The sequence below is a fragment of the Hesperophylax consimilis genome, chromosome 13 (assembly GCF_061612785.1).
Source record: "Hesperophylax consimilis isolate HC1 chromosome 13, BYU_Hcon_1.0, whole genome shotgun sequence".
Taxonomy (NCBI): Eukaryota; Metazoa; Arthropoda; class Insecta; order Trichoptera; family Limnephilidae; genus Hesperophylax; species Hesperophylax consimilis.
Window position 1 is genome coordinate 35138061 of NC_142848.1, and position 22663 is coordinate 35160723.

At 34.6% G+C, this 22663-nt stretch overlaps 2 protein-coding genes across 4 annotated transcripts in view; both read left to right on the forward strand.

The window, feature by feature from the left end:
* Nucleotides 1–8941, forward strand: part of Taz (tafazzin, phospholipid-lysophospholipid transacylase) — a 30175-nt gene extending 21234 nt beyond the window's left edge. For all 3 annotated transcript variants that reach the window (XM_089639063.1, XM_089639065.1, XM_089639062.1), the window contains 3 exons: nucleotides 499–647; nucleotides 1433–1707; nucleotides 4515–8941. In XM_089639063.1, coding sequence (XP_089495189.1) covers nucleotides 499–647; nucleotides 1433–1707; nucleotides 4515–4677 — 587 coding nt within the window. In that variant the 3' untranslated portion in view covers nucleotides 4678–8941. The remainder of the gene's footprint in view (nucleotides 1–498; nucleotides 648–1432; nucleotides 1708–4514) is intronic.
* An 8407-nt stretch (nucleotides 8942–17348) lies between these two features.
* LOC149418905 (dnaJ homolog subfamily C member 2) lies at nucleotides 17349–20373 on the forward strand. Its single transcript, XM_089638707.1, has 2 exons — nucleotides 17349–18688; nucleotides 19005–20373. The coding sequence occupies exons 1-2, from the start codon at nucleotides 17822–17824 to the stop codon at nucleotides 20094–20096; spliced, it is 1959 nt and encodes a 652-aa protein (XP_089494833.1). The 5' UTR covers nucleotides 17349–17821; the 3' UTR covers nucleotides 20097–20373.
* Nucleotides 20374–22663: the final 2290 nt, after the last annotated feature.

The following is a 22663-nucleotide window of genomic DNA, read 5'->3' on the forward strand; positions in this document are numbered from 1 at the left end:
TTCCCTCCAATAATAATTCATCTGTTAAAACTAACTACTTTGCTATTCTTGTTTAGAGTTGTCTTCCTGTTCCATAATAATAATTTATTATACTTGTGATTTGAAGTTAGATTTTTCAAACACACACTTTCTCATAAGCCTTTCCTCCCAGCTTAAATAATTTAGTGCAGTAGATGTAATTAAAAATAAAATTGTTTTCCTTATGCAATGTTTCTCCCAATTAACCACTCGAGCGATGGCTACCTAAAATTGGGTAGGTGATTTATTAAAAAAATTTCAATTGTTTTAAAATTTATTTATGAATCTTAAAAAATGGGATATACGGTGAAATCTAAGTGGATTAATTTTCTTTAAACCGCAGTAAGCAGTTTATAGGTTTCTTTATTAATATATAGAGGTATGAAATTAATTAATCACTTAGTTAATTTCTGAGATGAGAGTTAGTCAATATTGTTTGCATTGATTACATTATTAATATATTATAATTTCTGATAACAGGGCCGCTCAAGGTCCGTTACCTCTGCTCACGCAAGAACCTGCGATGGGCCCTCACCGCCCACGACATCTGCTTCACCAACGTGATTCACTCCATCTTCTTCTCCCTTGGAAAGTGCATACCAGTGGTGCGAGGAACCGGAGTCAATCAGGTGACCTTCACTTCTAACCCTCATACCTCCCATTAGAGCATCAGATTTGTCTCCAGCCGATTACGTAATTATGTTTTTAATTGTTTTCGTATGGTGTAGCGATAGGTCATGATTGATTATTGGGAGCGGGAGTCACAGTACCAGCTCAATATTTTCATACAACTCAAAGAGTCTACACAATTGAAGGGGAGCCGGGATACGAATTGGCCGATATGACTCCTCCGATACGGCTCCCAGCTCCCCAGCTTAAGTATATGAATGACCGTACGATGCTTGGTACCGGTACCCAGCCTCGTACCGCAAGAAAATAAGATGCTATGTCGGTAGGTGTATGTACATATGCCCAAGTCCAGATGTGGAACTGACAGACACCGTTCGCGCCTTCGAGTATGTAATAACAATTCGAGTTACCATTCAATTGTACAGGCACAGTTTACTGTGAGTCTTACGAATACGGCTCATCAAAAGGAGCAAATTCAATTATGCTGCTTGTTCGTGAACTAATGACTCATCGCTATTATGATGTATTGTCATGAATAATTTTAATCATGTTTATAATTCAGTTCTTACAAAAATGCATTGAGAGAAATTTGTGTGTTAACAATTTTATTTCTTGTCGGCAAAAAAGTCTGTTGCCTTCCAGCCGGCAGTTTGCCATCGAGAAGCTGGGCCTGGACTCTGGTCGCTGCACGAGTATTGATAGCACAACTGTCCTATGACATGTGTACAAGTTACGATGGAGTTATGCAGACCTTGTCAATAATAATAATAATGTTGCCTTCCAGCCGGCGATCGACTTTGCCATCGAGCAGATGGGCCTAGGCTCGTGGTTGCATGTATTCCCCGAGGGGCGCGTGAACATGACGAAGGAGGAGATGCGCCTCAAGTGGGGTGTGGGACGCATTATCTATGAGTCCCCGCGCATCCCGCTCGTGGTGCCCATCTGGCACGAGGGCATGGACCAGGTGCTGCCCAACACGGAGCCTTACATGTTTCGCTTCCGCAAGAAGATCACTCTGCATTACGGGCAGCCCATCAATGTGGAGGATATCGTACAAACGTGAGCTTCTTTTTTATTCCTCTAATCTCTGAATGTCCCAAAATTGTGTGAATGTGGACAATTACAAACTACATTAACCCTTAATCAGCTTCTCGGACGCTTATCTGTGCTGAATCAAGTGACTCTCGATGCCTTTGGTTGGCTAAATTACCCCCGCACACCACTTTGACCTCCACCGAAGAAGATTCCTCAAATGTTTTTCTACCATTGATCCATTCTGCTGAAGAGATAACCGATGTAAGAGTATGTTTAGATAAAATTTGTAAGACTTGTTATTCTTATTTTCTCAATTTTGATAAGAATAACAATTGTCAATTAATAACAACAATAACCACAATCACAAACATCAATATGTTTTTAATCCTAATCTCCTGACCACAAGAGACTTATGTACAAATAACTCAAAATATGGACAATTTTTTTTTCATTTTTACGGGTGCATTTCTTTCTAGGTCTTGTACAATGTTTTTAAACTGTTCAACGCTGCTGTCAGATATGAGATCCAGCCCTGTACCCGGATGTCGCATTATGTGATTCATGAAGTTTCATATTACACATACATTTAATTAATACATACATGCCTTATTATGAAATATATTGCGTTAAAAAGATCAGCATAGTAGAGGTTTTTTTTTTTTTTTTTTTTTTTTTTTTTTTTTTTTTTTTTTTTTTTTTTTTTTTTTTTTTTTTATTAAATATCAAAAATAATATACAAAAATCAAAAAGTCCCAATAAACTACTTTAAAGTAGTTTGTCATTGGGTGCTTTTAACTTAAACAGATTATATCAAATGTATACATTCATATCATGAGAGGTGTAATACAATAAAAATAAAAACAAAAAACAATTAAAGCGTATGCAGTTAGAAATAGTTTGTATTAGAGTCTAGTACAAACTATTTCTTTCAGCTAGCCAATTTTTCAACAAAAATTTTCTTTTTATATTTGTACATTTTTTGATTTCTGCAGGTAACATATTTAAACAATTTGGTATCATGTAGTCTAGCGTTCTTTTTCCATATTTGTTTACATGCTTTGGTACGATTAGTCCTTCATTTAATGTAAATCGAGTATTGTAAGTGTGTTCCAGTCTATTTATGTACATAGGGCTATTTATGTGCTGAAAAATTATTTTATACCACATAATTGCTCTTACCGAGAGGATTTTCAGATTTTGATAAAGGTGTGGAACATTATGCCTTTGTTCATATAAACTTTTATTAGCTAATAATTTAACAAGAGAATTTTGAACTGCTTGAACATGATTTATATTTGTTTTAGAGGAAAATCCCCAAGCTGTAATTCCATACCTTTTGATAGATTCAGCTAGTGATAAATAAATTATTCGAAGTGTGCATATTGGAACATAAAATTTTAATTTATATAATCTACTAATAATAGATCTCAGTCGTTCACAGACTTTATTTATCTGTAAATCCCATTTGAAAAAACAATCAATAATAACACCTAAATAAACATATTTTTTAACCAGTTCAATATTTTCACATGTACACAACGCAGGGATACCAACATGTAGGCAATCTGAATTGTGTGTTTTAATTTCGGGTATAATAGTATTTACCTTGGCATTGGGTGATCTAATGTGTATCAATTTAGTTTTTTTTGCATTTATGATTAGGCCAGAGTCGTGAGACCATTTTAAAAGTTCAATGTAATCTTTTTGTAAAAGTTCAATAGATAATTGCAAATCACTACAAGACAACACCAATGCAGTATCATCCGCGTACACAAAGTGTTTTACATGTTTAAAAATAAATTTAATAAAAGATACATAAATTATATATAAAATAGGACCTAATATGGAACCTTGAGGAACACCTGCTAAGATTTTTCTTTTTTTACTTAAAGTGTTCAAAAGCTTTATTTGCATGCACCTGTTGTTCAAATAATTTTCAAATAGCTTTAGAAGTTTCCCTCTTATTCCTATGATTTCTAGTATTTTCAACAATTTTTTATGGTTAATAGTGTCAAATGCCTTGGAATAATCTATAAATAAGACTAATACATGATGTTTATTATTTAAATTATTATTTATCAAGCTGGCAAACTTTTGAAGTAGCACTTCAGTGCCCTTTTTTTTTGGAATCCATATTGGTTAGTATCAATAATAGAAAAATCTTCCAAATATTTTATTAATTTAATTTGAATGTATTTTTCAAGAATTTTTTCGAGTGATGGCAAAATACTGATTGGTCTATAATTACCCAAAAAGGTGTGATCACCTCCTTTATAAATGGGTCTGATAATACTACATTTTAAATCATCTGGAATTTTTGCTTCAAATAAGATTCTGTTTACAAAATGGGTTATAATTGGACCTAATGTTAATATATGTTTTTTAATATCGCTCATTCTGATATTATCGATTCCAGGAGAAGAGCTTTTAAGTTGCTTCACAATGTTTTCTATATCAGCAATTTAAATTTCATTGTTAAATTACAGTTAAATATCATTGTTCTTTCAATTCACTGAGAGAACTGGTAGGACTACTAACGGGACACTGCCACCTCAGGAAATAAATGCAGCTGTCGGGAGTGGGAAACACAAATAGACGCAGTACATATATGTGAAGAGGATGAAGAGATTACAATTCACCATGTTGACAATGTCCTCCCTTTGATGGGAACAAGGCTCAGGTACCTAGGAAGACACATCGTGGAACCAGGAAACAAAGCCAAGTATCCAATGAAAACCCTGATATCAAAGGAACTGGGTTACTATTAAAGGAATGAGATGAAATGGATGAGGTGAAATAATTGTTAATTTTTTATTTCTTTTCTTCACCAGGTTAAGAAAAAAAGAAGCCACACCCGAGGAGGCAAGAAAGGTCATCACCGACTATCTCCAAGAGAAGCTCTACAACCTGAGAGACGAAACCCTTAAACTGATATCCAACAACAATGTGGACCAACTGTCCAACAACTGCACTGATAGCCAAAAAGATTTATAACCATACCATTGCTTATGTCGTAGTTAAATAATAAATTATTATGTATAGTGTATAGTAAGGCAACAGTTTGTAAATATTGAAATCAGTCTTTTGTTAGTTAGTTAGTCCATCATGTTTATGACACTTTGGTACGGAATGTCTCAACCCTGGACGTAGAATATACTAGTTGAGTCAAAGCCAATGTATGCGTGGGGATCAAATCTCGTGAATTCGGTGAAGTCAGCTCATCTGGGTCATCGTACCTGAAGTCGGTGGTGTCATCGTTTTGGGTTGTAGTTTCTGTGGGGTGTGCCGTGAATAATAATAATAATAATCAATCTTTTCTCGTGAAAAATAGTGAAAAGGTACAACCTGGTACTCAGTTTCTGGAATTCAGACGTGTTGAGTCGCAAAGTATCCCTTCTGGCGACCGACAGATCTCTTCATCTGCAGCCCCTCAAATGGTATTCTAAATAAACACTCTTTGACGTGGCGCTTCTGGTTATGTGACTAGCTCAAAAACTGGGAGTTGTTGGGGGAACGTTTCCTTTTTTCTATCGGTATTTCTATGGGAAGTGTTTTGAATAGCTAGCATACAAATTAATCCTTTTTTGCAGCATTGCAAATGTGTACCCAACATTCTTCTTGGTTGAAATTTGCCACATGAGAAGCATTGGATTATATCACTCGTATTGTGCCAGCTGTGAAACGACTTGCTAGCTTTTGCATAAACATAGGTTTCTTCAAAACCCAGGTTCACTACTTTATCACCTTAAAGTACCCTCCACATAAAAGTTATTTGTTTAATCAGGTAACAAAACTCTACAAATATGTATTTGTACAGATAATTCTAAGTATTCTACGTCAATGGTCCAATGCTTTTGCAGCTGAAATCTTTACATAAATATGACTATTAATTGGCCATTAGCTTTTCTATATCACTAAAAGTCTGATTGCGCTTAATTAAGTTAGTATTTATATTGATATTAACCACATTTAATTAAATCACATCAAGTACAAAATTACATTTTTTCCATTATCTTTTATAAACCTTGAAATATACGACGTACACATATGTAGCACAATTATTTTTAGACAATATTTTGTACCTGTAAAGGCAAGTTTGTATTCGGTTGAATGAAATTTGTGAATGTAAGTTTGAAAATTTGTTAGAAATTAAAAAAATATTACGTGAAATCAATTTTCATATTTACAATATAGATCATCATTATTCCTATGTCTGTATACGTGTATAGATGAGACATTTTGTATCAAGCGCAGCTTCATAGTGCCATTAGTATTATTTGAAAATATAAAATGTTATTTTTAATTTCACCCGAAAGTTTCTTACAATATGTTTTAGATATCTGTGAGTCACTTTCATTGGAAATGTTATGAACAAATTAAGTGTTATCCATAAGAAGCTTTCATGAAATTGTATATATTTTGGTTACACCATGTAAGTATATATATATTTGAAGAGAAAATTATTTAGGGTACATACAGGTACAGTAGAATCCCGTTAATTCAAAATCCACGGGACATTGAAATTCAAATTTTGAATGAACAAATACCCACATAATTCTAAATTTTAAGAAAAAATACTCTACTAAGTTCCGTGGTCGCCCCTTCAAATTCAGGTAGGTATTCAAAGTATATTCGTAATAATACAACTTATTCTTGTGTATATCTAATTTTCGCGACCGATTTCGTCGCTTCAAATTCAGATATTCGTAAAAATATGACAAATATCCGTGTAAATCGAAATTTTGTGATCGTTTGCTGTCGCAAAGCCTTCAAATTCAGATATTCATAGTAAATTTGTAAAAATGTTACGTATTTCTTTGTAGATTGAAGTATCGCGGCCGGTGGTCCAAATTCACAGGTATTCAAAGTAAATTCGTAAAAATACGACGTATTCATGTGTAAATTGAAAAATCGATGCTGATTTTCCGGCGGAGATGCCTGCCTATGAAATTCAGATTTATATAAAATAATAGTATAAATTAGAACGATTTTTAACTGTGTGAATGGTAATTTTATGACATTTTACCTCTATGTCTGGAGGTGCCAAATTTTCGAGTGGGGATCAAAATAAATTATAATTCCGAAAATTAATTTTGACAAATAAAAAAAAAATGGAATAAAAGTTTTTTAGAATTAACGGGGTTCTACCATATATTTGATAGTTATATGAGATGTATTGCATGTTATGTTGGTAGTGTTGCCTCCTTGAATCAATGTTTCCAACAACCTTTTAGTGTTCTTCATCTGTCTAATGATGAAAGCTTTGAAATGTTGACTCAAAATGAAATACTACCATGAGGAAATGATGTATTATGCATTCAGGATGAAATACGTACATACCTACATTAAAAAACCTAACACAATATTATGTACTACGATTATTTATGTAGATTTTATTACTTGATAATTTTATTATTTTAATTAATATCTTCAAAACCTTTTAAGCGTTGGCATCTCATTAACTACATTGCTATTTTTCTCTTACCCGTTTAACATTGCATGTTTTGCTGTGAATGAATGATTTAACTATAATCTTACATATACGTATGTATGTAGTTTAACTGTGTTCTGGTCAGGTTATGAAATAATATAAAATTTATATAAAGATTAATGTTATAACTTGTGTGCGCAATTAAAGTACATAATTCACACACATAACATAGCATTATGTACAATCAATTACATATTATGTATATTTTTGATACTGTTATCGATTAAAATGATATTGCTCACTTACTTATTTCACTTTATATATCATGTTCAGTGGCGGCTAACGCTAAGGAAAGTTGTAGCAATACACTCCCAAAATTACGGTCAGTCTAAAAATAATAATTATCGACCGATAAAAATACCACCAATCAAAGCAAATAACTAATAAATGTAATACCATGAAAGTATTAAGTTAAATAAAATCTGCTTGAATTTTGGTTCTTTGTATCATTTGTCAAGTCACGTGGTGCGAGCGAAAATTCCATATCGCTCATCGAGAAACGTCAATCATCTATACGCGCAGAGCGTGGTGGATGCTGACCATGGTATTGATATTTCTCTGAAACATGAATGGCGCTCACCGATGCCTCTTAAACTCTTTGGCGAGATGGCGCCACTTTAGGTCACAGTTTGCATACCGATAATTCCAGCAGGTCGGTATAAGCTTCAAAATTGCTAGTTGCTAGTATCCTTAACCTTTACATGACCTGACTTATGGACAAGCGATAGACTGGAAATATTTTTAGCACAGCACTGAGTACAAGCTGCCACTGATCGTGTTATAACAAAGTATCGACAATGCTGTTTGACTTATCGTCGGTTTAGGGTAAAAACTTGTAAATACATAGTTGAAAAATTTTCTGGGAGAAAAACATCACTTTTCTTTTCTAATTAATGTTGGAATGCTGTTGAACCCCTCAGGTTAATTCGTTTGCGTTTGGGAACATTTCATATGGTCTCATAGAAATGGTTTTGTCTCCCTTACTGCCATGGTTACAAGTATGATCTAAACGGTGTTAGAAAGAGAAAAAACCAAGCTTTATATTCTAATCTAGAAGTTAACCACAGAATGATTAAAATGTACACCTCCATGAAACCAAAGGTTCCGACTGCAATTTGATAAAAAATTATAATAATGCGTGAATTTTTTATTAATTATTTTTATATGAAACGAAAAAAAGTGAAGTGACGATAATATTTACAATACGTTTGTCTAATAAAATGTGTGCTTTTCTTTTATCAGTTCTTTTTGTTCAGTGTTTAGACGTTCAGTTTAATGTAAGGAGAGCCATTTTAAAACTATTTACATTTGCATTCAAAATTTTAACATTTGAAAAATTATATGTTTTTTTCTAATAATAAAATTTGAAAGAGTATTTCATAAAAACAGTTTTTAGTTTTCGGATATGTTCATAATTATTCCATTTATTTGGATTTTATTGCAAAGCGGAAATACTCCGACCTTCTGACAGAATATGCCAGAGGCCTGAGGAGTTACAGTTTTCTCGCATACCACTTGATGGCGGTAAGCCCACTTACTTAATTTAAAAATGGGTTCCTTTTAGCTAAAGATTTTACTTTATATTTCTATTCTAGTAGATCTTTTATATTTCTTCGGCTTTAACTTCACAATTTCGAACCATTTTGTTTTTGAAGAGTTGTATTTTACAATTTCAACTTGTTAGTTATTTTTTATAATTCGCTACCTGTTTCGACACTCTGTGTCATTATTTTTAAAATGTATGCAAGTCTTAGTACAGAAATAATTATGTAGATGTTGTTAGGGGGGGATAGTGGGGGTGGAGGTTTGGAGGGGGGGGGAGTCTATATAAGGAAACACGTGAAAAGTGATTTGCAAGGCGCTATTATTTTGTTGACTACATAATAAATACATATTCATTTTTTATTTTTTTTATGAATTTCTACATTTTGTAAGCCGGACATTTTAAAATATCTAAAAATATTTATATTAAAAATAGTTTTTAATTTTTATTTAGCGAATTATAAAAAACTAACAAGTTTGCACTGGACTCCAACACCTTATATAAAAGTATACCTATATAAAAATTAATTTAGGAAATCAAAGATAAATTTCTTTATTTTTTATTATACAGGGTGTAATGGCACGTACCCGACAAACTTTAACCAGCTATTCCTTAGCATATTTGGAGTAAAAAATCTCATGTGCACTTTGCTGTCCGGTAACGTTTTTTTTTTCATAAAAAATTTATTATTCATATTTTCACCACATGTCACCACTGTTTTATCCTTTTTCAAAGTTTGAAAACCCATCTGGCAATATTTTTATTCGAATTTCGTTGAATAATGCACGTGTGTACCTATATTGGCGCACTTTTACAATCACAACGAAATGGCACGGCACCATTCGTCTCATTTTTAACTATAATTATTTAGTGTGTGCGAAAGAGCGAAGACGCTTTTCGACATACTTGCTTATAACAGCTGTTGAACACAAAAAGCAATACCAATGACAGTGATGTAGTGTGGAAAATTTTAATTTTTTTGTTTATAATTGAAAAAAAAATGCTACCGGACAGCAAAGTGCCCATAACATTTTTTACTCCAAATGTGCTAAGGAATAGCTGGTTAAAGTTTGTCGGGTTAGTGCCGATACACCCTGTATATTCATTTTCGTTTAAAAATAGTTACAAAGATTATTCACTATCACATAATACACAAACCAGTTTATGCACATTTGGTACGACATCAAGGAATGTAGCACCGTGTTATTTCGAAACCATGTAAATTGTAAAATAAAACTTTTCAGAAACAAAAAAAAGTAGGAGATTTTTTTAACCAAATGTGCTCTCCAAGGTCTTAACACTAAGCTAACAAATATGTTTCCCAGTCTTTACTAGTCTTTCATTAGCAACAAACATCCTCTTTAGATAAATAATGTGTTTATTCTGTTGCAAATGTTTTTATTTCTTAGAAATAGTTTTTACCAACAATGCATCTGTTTCTTACAATATCATTTATGTTTTGAATATTTTTTGTTTAAAGTGAGCTATATGTGAGCATTGTGTAAGAAATTAATCGTCCAGATATTTCTGAATATTTGTACCTTCTAGTATCTACAGGAAAATAAAAATAATCATACCTTAGGGTGATATTGTTGGCACCAACAGGGTTAAAATATATTAGAAATATCTACGACCAAATATGTAAATATGTATAAATTTTCTATCATGTTTTACAATTTTAACAAAATCATCAGTCAAATTGCTAAAAAAACGCTAAAGGGAGGGAAATTATTGACAGGAATAGAGTCAACGTTAAAAAAAGCTGCTATAAAACAAATCATGACGGAAAAGTCACAAACTAAGAAAAGTGGAGATACATATTATAGAGAAGTAATACATATGTGTCTAATATGTGTGCTGAACAAATTATACTACATATTAATTGTTTTTATTTTATTTATAAGTCCTTTATTATGTAGTTACTGATTTTATGTAGAATGTTTGATATTGCGTTTTAAAGAGACTAAAAAAATGTTTTTTATTTGTAAAAAAATTATTGCATTTTTAATTGTTGTGGATTGTGGTACATAAATAGTGGAAGTTTGTTTAAAAACTGGTAAACTGAATGTCTCTCAACTTATTACAAAAAGTCAATGAACCGAATGAATATACTAGGTATATATATATATATATATTTGTTACATGTGATATCTCTTTAGTCACTCGAGCGATGTTTTTCATATATATATACATTATCCATATTACTTCATTAATACTTTTCCTCAATATATTAATATGGAAATATGAAACTACATCGTGCGGTTTAAATCCAATCAATCCACCTAGATTTCACCAACCATCCCATATTTTTAGGTTCTTTAAATTTAGCAAATTATGGCAAGCGATCAAAATGTTTTTGCAAACTGGAATAATGTGCCAATAATCGCTTGAGTGATTAAAATCATTTTCTTTGACATGTAAGTCATAATGCTGGTTTACTTTTGACTATTTTGCACAACTAACATTTTGCATATCACTATTGAATCTTTATTGCGTGATGTATTGGGGGTCAATTCTAGGGTCTATCTCCTTCAAAACAAATCACGAATCACCATAATAATATCATTCAAAACATATTATTAAATTCAAGAATTCGTAACAATACTATTAGGAAATACATATTTTAAAATTATTATTGTGTAAATTTTAATAATTATTGTATAAGATTTCCATTTTTCTATGCCCACCTTCCTCAACTTTTCACAGTTTTGTTATAAATAAAAATATATTTATACTTACTACAGTGTTTTCTTTCACCATTTGTAATTTAATTAAGAACTTTTGCAGAAAAACAGTGTTATGTGAAAAATTCAGTTCTGCAATATTTGTGTGTTATAGTGACCATATTATACACATTGGAAGTCATATATATCGTCGCATTAATTCGTAGACTGCGTAACTCCAAATTTTTCGAAAATACGTTTTTAATGCCATCCGGTGTTAAAATTAGACCCGCATCGACTAGTAAAACTCGAAAATTTAAAAAAAAATTAACCTTTTAGATAAACACAAATTAGGAAACTGCGTAAAATTATGGTGCCATTTTTACTCGCGAATACTTCGTAACTCCTTAATTCAGTATTGGCCGGTGAGCCGTGCACGCTTGTTGTGTTTTTGACTGAGGAAATTTATTAAGGGTGTAATAGTTTTACCGTGAAATTAACTGTGATAAGTTGATTAATCAATTTTGAACATTTTATAACATTAATTTTAATTGTGAAGTCACGAATAGTGTTTTGTATCTGTAGTCTAAACTGACGTCTTCTGCACCGTGTGACGCTCTGCCGTAGCTCTCTTGTTTTATGTGCCTCTGCGGTTTCGTAAATACCTAATAGGTCCTTGTTCTGTGATTATCTCTTCTTCAAGGTCACCATCTCTTTGCAAGTGGATCTCCTCCTGATGCATATCCGGATCCGGTTCTTCACTGTCCTCTTCAAACAAACCCAAAATATTTACGGTGGAACGTGCGGCAATTCCATCTCGTCTCTCCTCAGACACAGTCCGTTCTCTGTCAGGCATCTTCCGCGGGTCAAGCACATGTCTTGGTATGCCATCTACTTCGATGTTGTTGACTGAAGTAAGTCCTGTCACCCTTCCATGCACGATGTGCATCTCCCATCTACTGGTTTAACCGCAAGAAGATCGCCCACTTAGAGCTCAGTCAATACTTCCTCTTCTATATTCACTTGCGCAGAAGGGTGTCTCCACGAGTGTGAAGTGTGAACTATACTAGACAGCGCAATACCTCGATCATCCTGACTTTTTGCAGCCAAAGATTGTACCGAAACACTGCCTGCAGGGGATCGCTTCCACTTCTGGCTGCAGTTCTCTTTATTGTTTGATGATGTCGTTCAACTATACCGTTTCCAGCTGGTCGGTATGCCGCGCAAAATCTTTGACGAACATTCCATCTCTTACACTTATCTGTAACACTGTAGGAACAAAATGCAGTACCATTGTCCATGGGAACTACTTTGGGCGGGCCTCTTTCCCGAAACACTTCTTCCAAATGTCTGATAATCGAAGCTGCATTATCTGACTCGATTTCCCGCCACACGGCAAATCTACTTGGACCGCAATCGATAAATGTGAGTAAACATTTCCTACCGAAATGAGTAACATCAACTGCCAAGCGACTCCAGGTTGTCACAACATTAAGATTACCCGCTTCATGGGATGATGGTGGAGGGTCAATTGTCCTGCATTGTACGCAGGAACGCACGCATCTATCGACGTCCTTTCTTCTCGCCTCGGGATTGACCAGCCGGGCAAGATGAAGCGTTCACTTAACTCCAAAGTGATGCTGAGCATGAAGAGTTTCTACGCTTAAAGCACATGTTTGCTCACCAGTTCCACTTTCAAGTCTCTCCCGCCTATCTTCACACTCTGAGGAGTCTCTTTCACAACGTTTCCTGCCATGGCTACTCTTTGCCCGGGTCTTGCAAACCCTAGTAAGTACATGAGTTTTATTTCTACAGGCCAATAAGGGTGATCGACAATGTCAGATCAAATTCTTCTACAATCTCCTTCATCAACTCCAAGCGTCACTTAACGATCATCTCTGACACGACTACTCCCGGTCAGTGTAGATCTCACCCAGCACAAAACCGTCGCCGAATCTGTAATGATCTCCAGAGTTTGAAGATTTCACTTGAGAGTCAGATTTAATCCCTTAAGGAAGGAAAAGTACCAGCATTTACAAGACTTAAAACAGACATTAGAAAAGGATTACCACTCCTTTAACGATAACCTTCCGCATCATTAAAATCATTAAAATGCATCTAAATAGACTGCCTCCACATACACATACATTGTTGTGTTTTATTTTGTAAATGTAAAATTCCTATCTCCCAAATTTTCCGCTAGGTTGTTCATAAAACTGTTCGCAGAAAAGTATGTATCTTTTGTAAAATGCGTATCTCCATTCTCGGTTTTTACGTAAACTTCATAACTCCGATTTGAAATAGAAAGCCTTAACTTACAAAAGTTTAATGATTGAAAATAAATTTCCAAATATATTATATGTTCGAAACATAAATAAAAAGAATAAACCGTCTTTCATTTTTTTTCACTACGAGGTTTTTTGTGCCTCCTGTAAAATTTTACATTTGGGAGTTACGCATTCTACGAATTAATGCGACTATATATAATTTTTTTTAATTAATAGGGATTGAGCAAGTAAAGAAATAATAAATGATACCATTTTTCCATAAATCAATATTTATTCGTTTTAATGTTTAACTGTCCAGATAAGTTTATGTTCATTGTTCTCATAGTCAAATTAATCAGAAATTTGTCAATCTGTGAGAAATAGTTAGGATGCAGGAGAATTCTCAAGTTATTGTTTTATAAAATTATCTTTTAATTACTGTCTGTATCTGTGTTTTCTTCACAAAAAAAAAAATTCTCCAAATTTGAATTTTTTTGAAACAACCGCATTCCGAGCGGGGGCACGTGACGTATAAGTACTCTGAACGTTACCGTCATTAGTAGGGAATTTTTTATGGAGAATCAAAAAATTCTTCAATAAGGAATTCCTGTAAAAAAAATTATCAATATTCACCGTCTACTTATTTATGAATTTTTTTTTTCAAGATTTCATGCTAAAATTAATTGTTAACACTAGAACTTTATTATTTATTACTATATCACCCCAATTAGCATGGAATGCCCTTGGTGCAAACTAGCTGGAAGGCAAATTTGTACCCATTAAACCAGTGATACTCAACCTTTTTCTTCTGCGGGCCACATTCATATGTTTGTAAAGCTACGCGGGCCGCTACTGGTCAGTGTTGCCAAAACGGTGTTTATTATTCGAAATCCATTTGGGGGTAGGTTGTTAGAGAATTTCTGTAAAATATTTATTCTTCCCCACGATAAAAGTTCAAAATGAGTACTCAAAATTTTGAAATCCATCGGGGGGGGGGTTGTTACAGAACTTCGCTGAAAAAAATTCCGCACAGCCAAAAACATCATGTGTAATTCCCCACAGCAATTTTTCAGCAAATCCATGGGGGGGGGGGGGGGTAGCTACGGAATTCCATTTTCGATTCCATTTTCCATTTTTCCAGCTGCAAAAAATTAAAAATGGATAGTAACACTGATAACCATTTAGCTTTGAAACTGTCAAAAATTTATATATTGCCCGAGCAAAATTTATTGCCCGAGCAAAATTATTTGCGCGCATATATATTTGTCTGTCAAATCTTTGTTTTTTAGAGATCTAGCGTGTACAGTAATATTATATAGATAGTATATTATACTTATACTATCCTCTTCGGGTTTCAATGTCTGTACATCAAAGTCGCAATTAATCTCAAATTAACGTGATATAGAATGCCAGATTTTGTAAATGTTCCTGATATTAAATGTATCGAGGGCCGCACAAAATAGCTCGGCGGGCCGCAGGTTGAGTATGACTGACGTAGACCAACAAAGGGTAAAAAGCAATGTTTGTTTCTGTGTTTTGACTGAGAGATATGCACTTTCTTTTGGAAAGATAGTTTCGTAAATCTATGTGTTTGGTTGCCGAAGCGACACTCATTCAATTCAGACCATACAATATATTCCTAAAACCCTTGCAGCACTTTACTTGCTAAAATCAAAACTTCCAGAGAAAACATCTCTATTATACTAAAATAAAGTCGCTATCCAGGTCTGTCTGTTTGTGCGCTTAGTTCTTCTAAACTGCGCAACGTATTTTGAGTTTTCACTATCATTTAGAGAATTTCTTTCAGAAGGGTTATATATAAATAATACAGCCTATTATATTTACCGAAAGTAGAGAAAAGTCGAGCAACACCGGATACACGTCAGTTAGTCTTTATATGTAAAAATTTAGCCTGTGTATGTTTGTGCTTGCCAAACTCGAAAAGTAGTCGACCAATATTTAATAAATAATTTAAAATATTCGAAAATTTCTAAATTTGTTCTTATAAGTGCCAGGCGTATTTAGAGAATGGTAGAAAGTCAGGAATGCCTGAGAAATACTTAACGCAATATCACTGCACCAGAATAGTCGAAGTCGATGTAATGTAGTTTTTTTGCAGTAACATTGTCGTATACAGTAGTGAATGGTGGAAGAAGTGGGAGATGCCCGAGAAAGACATTAGCAATAAGGAACATTGCGGGGTGGATCTAATAAATAATTATAATAATTTTTCTCTAGGTTCTCACCTTATCTATTCTATGGTCTATTTCATAGAACGAAAGTTGAAGTCAGTTACGCTGGCACCTGATCTATTCAATAATCTATTTCATAGAGCGTACCTTTGAAAACGTAAAGGAATTGTTGTGCATTCACACTTGATCCTATTTTATCCACACTTGTGATGCACGGTCGATTTTATTCAGAATAGAACGAAAGTTGAAGTTGATTCAACATTGGGTTTCAATTTCTATTTGGCTATGTTCTATCTTTGGCATAAAAAGCCTTTTTTTACTGATCTATATAGAACAGATAAGATGGGGATGCGCCATTAGATCTTGAGTTTCTGTTGCATAGAAAGCCCGTTCTCACTGATCTATTTCATATATTCTATGATCTCATCTTAAGCCATTCCAAAATATATTAGTAGGTAGGATACCGAAGCAAAAAAGTTTATCAAATAACAAATTTATTTTTTAGGTAAAATTGTCGATTTCCGCTGCACGCAAAGACTCTTTAAAAAATAACACTTGATTTCAACTTAAATGGAGACAACTGTTTAAGTCGAGGGTTTAAATGTCCTGTTTGTGTCTCAAATAAAATAAAGTAAACATGCACAAAATAGGTTTTTAGGGTTTAGTTTTGGGTTATTTTAATAATTTGTGCATGTTTTCTAAACTTAACTTTGATTGAGAAAATCTCCCATCACATAAATAGTTATTTCTTGTAGTAATTAAGTTAAAACCAAGTGCTATTTATAATTTTATTACGTATTAGTAAACTTGCAGTGGAAATCGACAAGCTTATAATTTTTTAAATTACACAGAATAATAAAATAAAAAATACACATCTAAAAAGCTAATAATTTTTTTTTTCCTAAAACCTTTGCAATATGCAAATTTTTTTTTGGAAACTATAAGTCCAGGTGCACACAAAGCAATTTTAGTTGCGGGCAACAGTTACCCGCAACTAAAGTTGCTTATATGCTCCCGGATCCCTGGAGTAACTACTAACCGTAGGAAATGATATGGTATTCAATTCATCACGTCAAATTTTCTTATAAACTCAACCAAACTGAAAGAAAAACATTTGTAACACAGACAAGTATGTACTGGCTAAAAAATAAATTATTAACGAATGTTTCGGTTATTACGTAATTTCCAATGACCCAGAAATTATTACCAAGGCATCAATTATTTAATGCATCAGCTGCATTAATTCCAGATAATATCCAGAATATGTTATGAATACAACACGAAAGTATTTTTTCAAATGCGATCTTTTACCACCATTTTTTATTATGGTCATTTAAAAAAATATCCTTGACCTGCAACTAGCCTCATGTTACACTTATCGCCCGCACTGGCCGTACTGCTCTCACATTCTTTTCCTAGAAAAAAAATCCGTTCGGTTTGGTACAGTTTGGTTTTGGTATTAATAGCAAAGTGGTCTAGCGACCTGTGGCGCCGTCTTTGTGTTGCGAATTTTAGTTTCTGGTTTTGAAGGCCCGTGTAGGTCCATTGCTTCCCATATGCTTCGCATAATCTCGGGATACGACCATTGTATCTGTATATTTTAAAGCTTTGCTAGCGTTTTGACATTGTGATATTAGTTATTCGGCATTCAACTAGAATGTGTAAAAAAGAGCGCGAATAAAGTGAGGTTAAAAAACGAGCAGCTGTCATTGTGCCGAGCGAACTAACTTCGTGTTGGTGTTGGTAGAACTATCAAATTTCTCTCGTATTTTCTATCCCGTCGATAACCGCCTGTCGAAAAATAAAAGCCTGTCCGGGATAACGTGATTTAGTGTAGTGAACAAGCGTTGAATCATTTAGAAATGATAGCGATCAAATAACAATATATTTTTATATCCCTTTAGTATACCTTTGATAAGTATTTGACTCGAAGGTTGTCATTTGTCTTACACCACGTGTATAGGTTATGTCAAAGTGCTAAAATGAGTTTAGTGAACGGAGAAAACACTTGTGGAACTGTGGATTTGAGTTCGCCAGTGGTGAAAAGGAATGTAGAATGCGTCGGCCCTGCATTCTTGAAATACTACACTATCAAACATCATGGATCTGAAGGTTATACGCAAAATGAAAAGGCAGACGACAAAGTCGAGAACACGGTTTTCGACGATGACGTCGAGTACTTGCGCAGCCTTGACCCCAAAGAATGGAAGGAACAGGACCACTATGCCGTGTTGGGAATGAAAAATCTTCGCATCAAAGCCACCGAAGAAGATATTAAACGAGCTTATAGGCAAAAAGTGCTTCGCCATCACCCTGACAAGCGGAAAGCGCAAGGCGAGGAAGTGAGAAATGACGACGACTATTTCACTTGCATCACCAAGGCTTACGAGATCCTCGGCATCCCGCAGAAGCGACGCTCTTACGACTCCGTAGATCCTGAGTTCGATGACGCCACCCCTTCATCATCCGAGGTCAAGAAGGATTTCTACAAGTGCTTCACGAAGTACTTCGAGCTGAACTCTCGCTGGTCCGAGAAGAAGAACGTCCCCAAACTGGGAGATAATGACACTCCTCGCACCCAAGTGGAGAAGTTCTACTCCTTCTGGTACGACTTCGACTCCTGGAGAGAGTATTCCTACGATGACGAGGAGGAAAAGGAAAAAGGACAGGATAGGGAGGAGAGGAGGTGGATCGAGAAGCAGAACAGGGCTGTGAGAGGCAAGAGGAAGAAGGAGGAAATGGCCAGAATCCGCACCTTGGTGGACTTGGCCTACAACAATGATCCTAGGATTGTGAGGTTCAAGCAAGAAGACAAAGACAAAAAGTTGGCTGCCAAAAAAGCCAGACAGGTATGTCATTGACTTGTTCAAGTAACCATGTTGGCCATGCTTCTATTCTTTTATCCTTTGTCATGTGCTAGCAATCTTGTATTGTTTGTACTGTAATTTGATACTGCTGCTAACACACTATTATGATATTCTATATGTTAATTAGTTCACTTCTAATAGTCACCACACCTTTATCAGATGGTTATAATCTGGTGTCATTTGAATCCTGATGATTACCCTAATTTCGAATCCTCAGATGTTAATTCTGTCTCTGAGAAGCTTTGTTGTGATCTAACAAAATAAACATAACCTAACAATATTTAATTGATTTTTTCAGGATTTGATACAAGCTCGCAAAAACGAAGAAGACAGGCTACTGAAGGAAGCGCAGTTGGCCAAGGAGCTGGCTGACCAGGAGGAGAAGGCCCGCACTGATGTGCTCCGTGCCGAGAGGGAGATTGTGAAGAAGAATATGAAGAAGGAACGCAAGATCTTTAGGGACCATTGTAAAGCCAACAACTATTATATTTCCAACGAATCACAAATTGTCGACAACATGTCGGCTGTGGAAAAGATTTGCGAAATGCTGAAGTTAGTGGAACTGCAAGATCTCAACAAAACCATTGCCCAATCGAGTTGCGGAAAAGACATATTTGATAGAGTTATGAATGAAACAGAAGCTAAACTAGACGAAGAGAGATCGCAACATTCTACACAGAAGAGTGACAAACCGAAAGAATTCGCAGAAACTGGTCCACCCAAGTGGTCCCCAGAGCTGGTGCAAGTATTAATCAAGAGCGTTAACTTCTTCCCTGCCGGCACAAACCAGCGCTGGGAGGTGGTGGCCAACTTTGTAAACCAACACGGCACCTTCGAGGACCACCGCCGCTTCTCTTCCAAGGACGTCCTCAGTAAAGCTAAAGATCTGCAAAGTTCCGACTTCTCCAAGAGCTCTCTGAAGGTGGCGGCCAACCAGGAGGCTTTCGACAAGTTTGAAAAAGAAAAGAAGAAGCCCCCGGCCAACGCCGTAACTGATGACATTTCAATGTCATTCGACGGTAATAAAGAAGTCAAGAAGCCTCTTACCAATGGAAACCACTCGCCGTCCCCTTCCCCAGCCCCTGAGAAGGCCCCAGAGAAAGCACAAGACAAGACCCCCAAAGTGAAGCTGACAAACGGTGATGCAACGGAGCCCATCAAGAGAAAGAGCGTGGAGAAGGAAGAGAAGAAAGACGACTCTCCGTGGAGCAAGATGGAGCAGAGTCTGCTGGAGCAAGCCATCAAGACGTACCCAGTTAGCACACCCGAGCGTTGGGATCGCATCGCCGAGTGCATACCCAACCGCAACAAGAAAGATTGCATGAAACGCTTCAAAGAATTAGTAGATCTTGTAAAAGCCAAGAAACAAGCGGCCATGATAAGTAAATAATAATATATTAATTTAGAAACAAATTTTTAATTTAGAAGTGAAATTGTTTTCTGAGATGGCAGTTTTGTGTCCTTAAATTATTTCTCCTCATTGCTATTTCTCTTTTGTTACGAAATGTCGTCGACCAAATGAAATTGAATCGCTTTAATCTTATAGTTTGTTATTATACATATATTTTGAAAGTGTTGTAATTTATTAAGTTTATTACAATCTCCTACTTTCGAGGGAATTATGTCGTGGAAATTTGTTAAACTGAAACAAAATAATCTTTTTTCTAAATAAATGCAAATGAATAACATTTCTTTTCTTCATTTTACAACCTGTTTTACCAGCAACACATACTGAGTAGCTGATAATCTGGAAAGCTTTAAGCAGATGGCGCTGGTATGGTCATTTGCATGATACGACAGCTATGTGAAACAGTAATACATATATATTATATTCTTTTGAGGTTTTATAAAAAGGTTCATAAATATGGTGGTTGGAGTGTCCAGGAGTTAAAAAATGAATTGAGAAATAGAAATGACAAAGTAATTAGGTGAAAGGAAGATTTAAGTTGTTAATAACCTCAACTTATTTTCATATTATTGTATGTATCTACACATACTTTTATGAATAAGATAGGAAATTAAGTTTGGCTGTATAATTTCAGATTGTCACTTTGAAACAGAAATAATAATTTTCAAACAATTTTCTTGGAGGCAGAAAGTTGAAAAGTGAAGTTACAGTGGTGTAGTCATGCTTATTTATATTTTAATTGCTATTAAATATTGTTTTGCTAAAATTAGACTGTACTAACAATAAGAACAGATTCCAGAGGCATCACATAAATAGGAAAAAAGGGTATATTGCAAAAATGAGAATTTTATCTCTTTAGAACGCAATCCACATTTTTCTTAACTTCAAACTATGTTGGAAGTGTACTTCACTTGGACTACTGTACAAACCTCTGTCCAGACGTTTTCGAGGAGCACAAACGCATAATACAATATTGAGGCATTTTAATTACAAATAGATATTAAGCCTAGCATACCCAATTTCTACCGATTTATAACAAGTTTCTCGTTAACGGCGTAAAACCTAACCAAACCTAAGAGTTAACGCACAAAAAAGGCGCTATACAAGTCATCCAATTATTATTATCATTTATTATTAACTCTTTAAGTTTTTAAGTTCCAAAAAAAAAAAAGTAATTTTTTAAGATAATATCTTTACATTCGTTTTGCCGAAACATTGATTATATGAATTACCGTCGATAGAAAAAAACTTCAAAGTAAGCTCCGAAAATTATTTAAAACACGTTTTGTTCCGTTATTTAATATGTTATAGGCATGAAAAAATCTTATCTTTAAATGCAACTAAAGCATTTGTCGTGAGATTTTTGGTCTATTCAAACGAGTAGTGTTTTATTAAATATTTTCGCCATTTTACGCTTAATTATTATCGTTTTTTAATATTAGGGTAACATCCCTCTTCGTATTTACATATCTCCCTTTCAAACCATCTTTGAACGCTTACTACAGGGCCTTAATAAACTTGCATCACTGGATGTTTTTCTTAGTGCAAGTCGAAGAAGTACATATTTTATGAGGTCCTCATTCCTTTCTAAAGTATTTGGCGTTTTCTTGAACCGATTTCCTCGAAAAGTGATACACAATTAGTATATTGGGAAGAACCAAGAAGTCAACGGATATGATAGTTCTAGTTTGAATTGATTTATTGTGATAGACAAAACAAAAACGAACCAGTATTTTCCGAGACAGCACTCAAAACAGAAAATGAGATTTAAAAACAAAATTTGTTAAATAAATTAATATTTATTGCTTTCAGATTATGTTTATGAGTAGGTACAAAAGCTCAATCCTTATTGACACCTACATACTACTTCATAACTGTTCCATGTACCTGCTTCATAGTTAAATGCGTAAAGGAAACACTCGAAGTAATTAAGTCCTCCATCACAACACAAGCAACATTTTCGGCTTTCTGTGGTGGTAGTAGGAGATTTTCAAATATTGTTGGGTTATTCGTAACCCGGGAATGTTTGTCTTTCTTTTTAAAAAAAAAAAAAAAAAATTAATGGTTTTAATAGTAAATAATTATCGAAGAAAGCAAACGCTTTGTGCTTGACATTATATAAATGATTTTTTTACAACTTTGTTTTAAACCACTTAACTCAATTAAAGCTGTTTAAAAAAAAGTAATATTTTTCATTTAGTAAATAATTAGGTTCATACTCTGTTGTATTCGCACAAACAGTCTCCAACTCATCTTGGAAGGAGTTTTATAAATAATAGGTTCTTTAATATTAATCAGCGATTTATTAATAACCCGCGTATTATATTAGTGACTCGTTAGTCGACCTAACTATAAGCTTGCTAATTGGAATCTGGGCCAGTGAGATTGTCCGAGAGCCCTCGCACTGTCCATGGCGACAACCGGCCACTGGCTCCATCTTGCGGACCTCCCCGCAAGCTCCATGCACCGCCTTCTGTGCGTGCATCTACAAAGCCTCCTACCATACTCCTACTTATTGAATGCATAAGAGGAAAATTCTTCATTTTTTC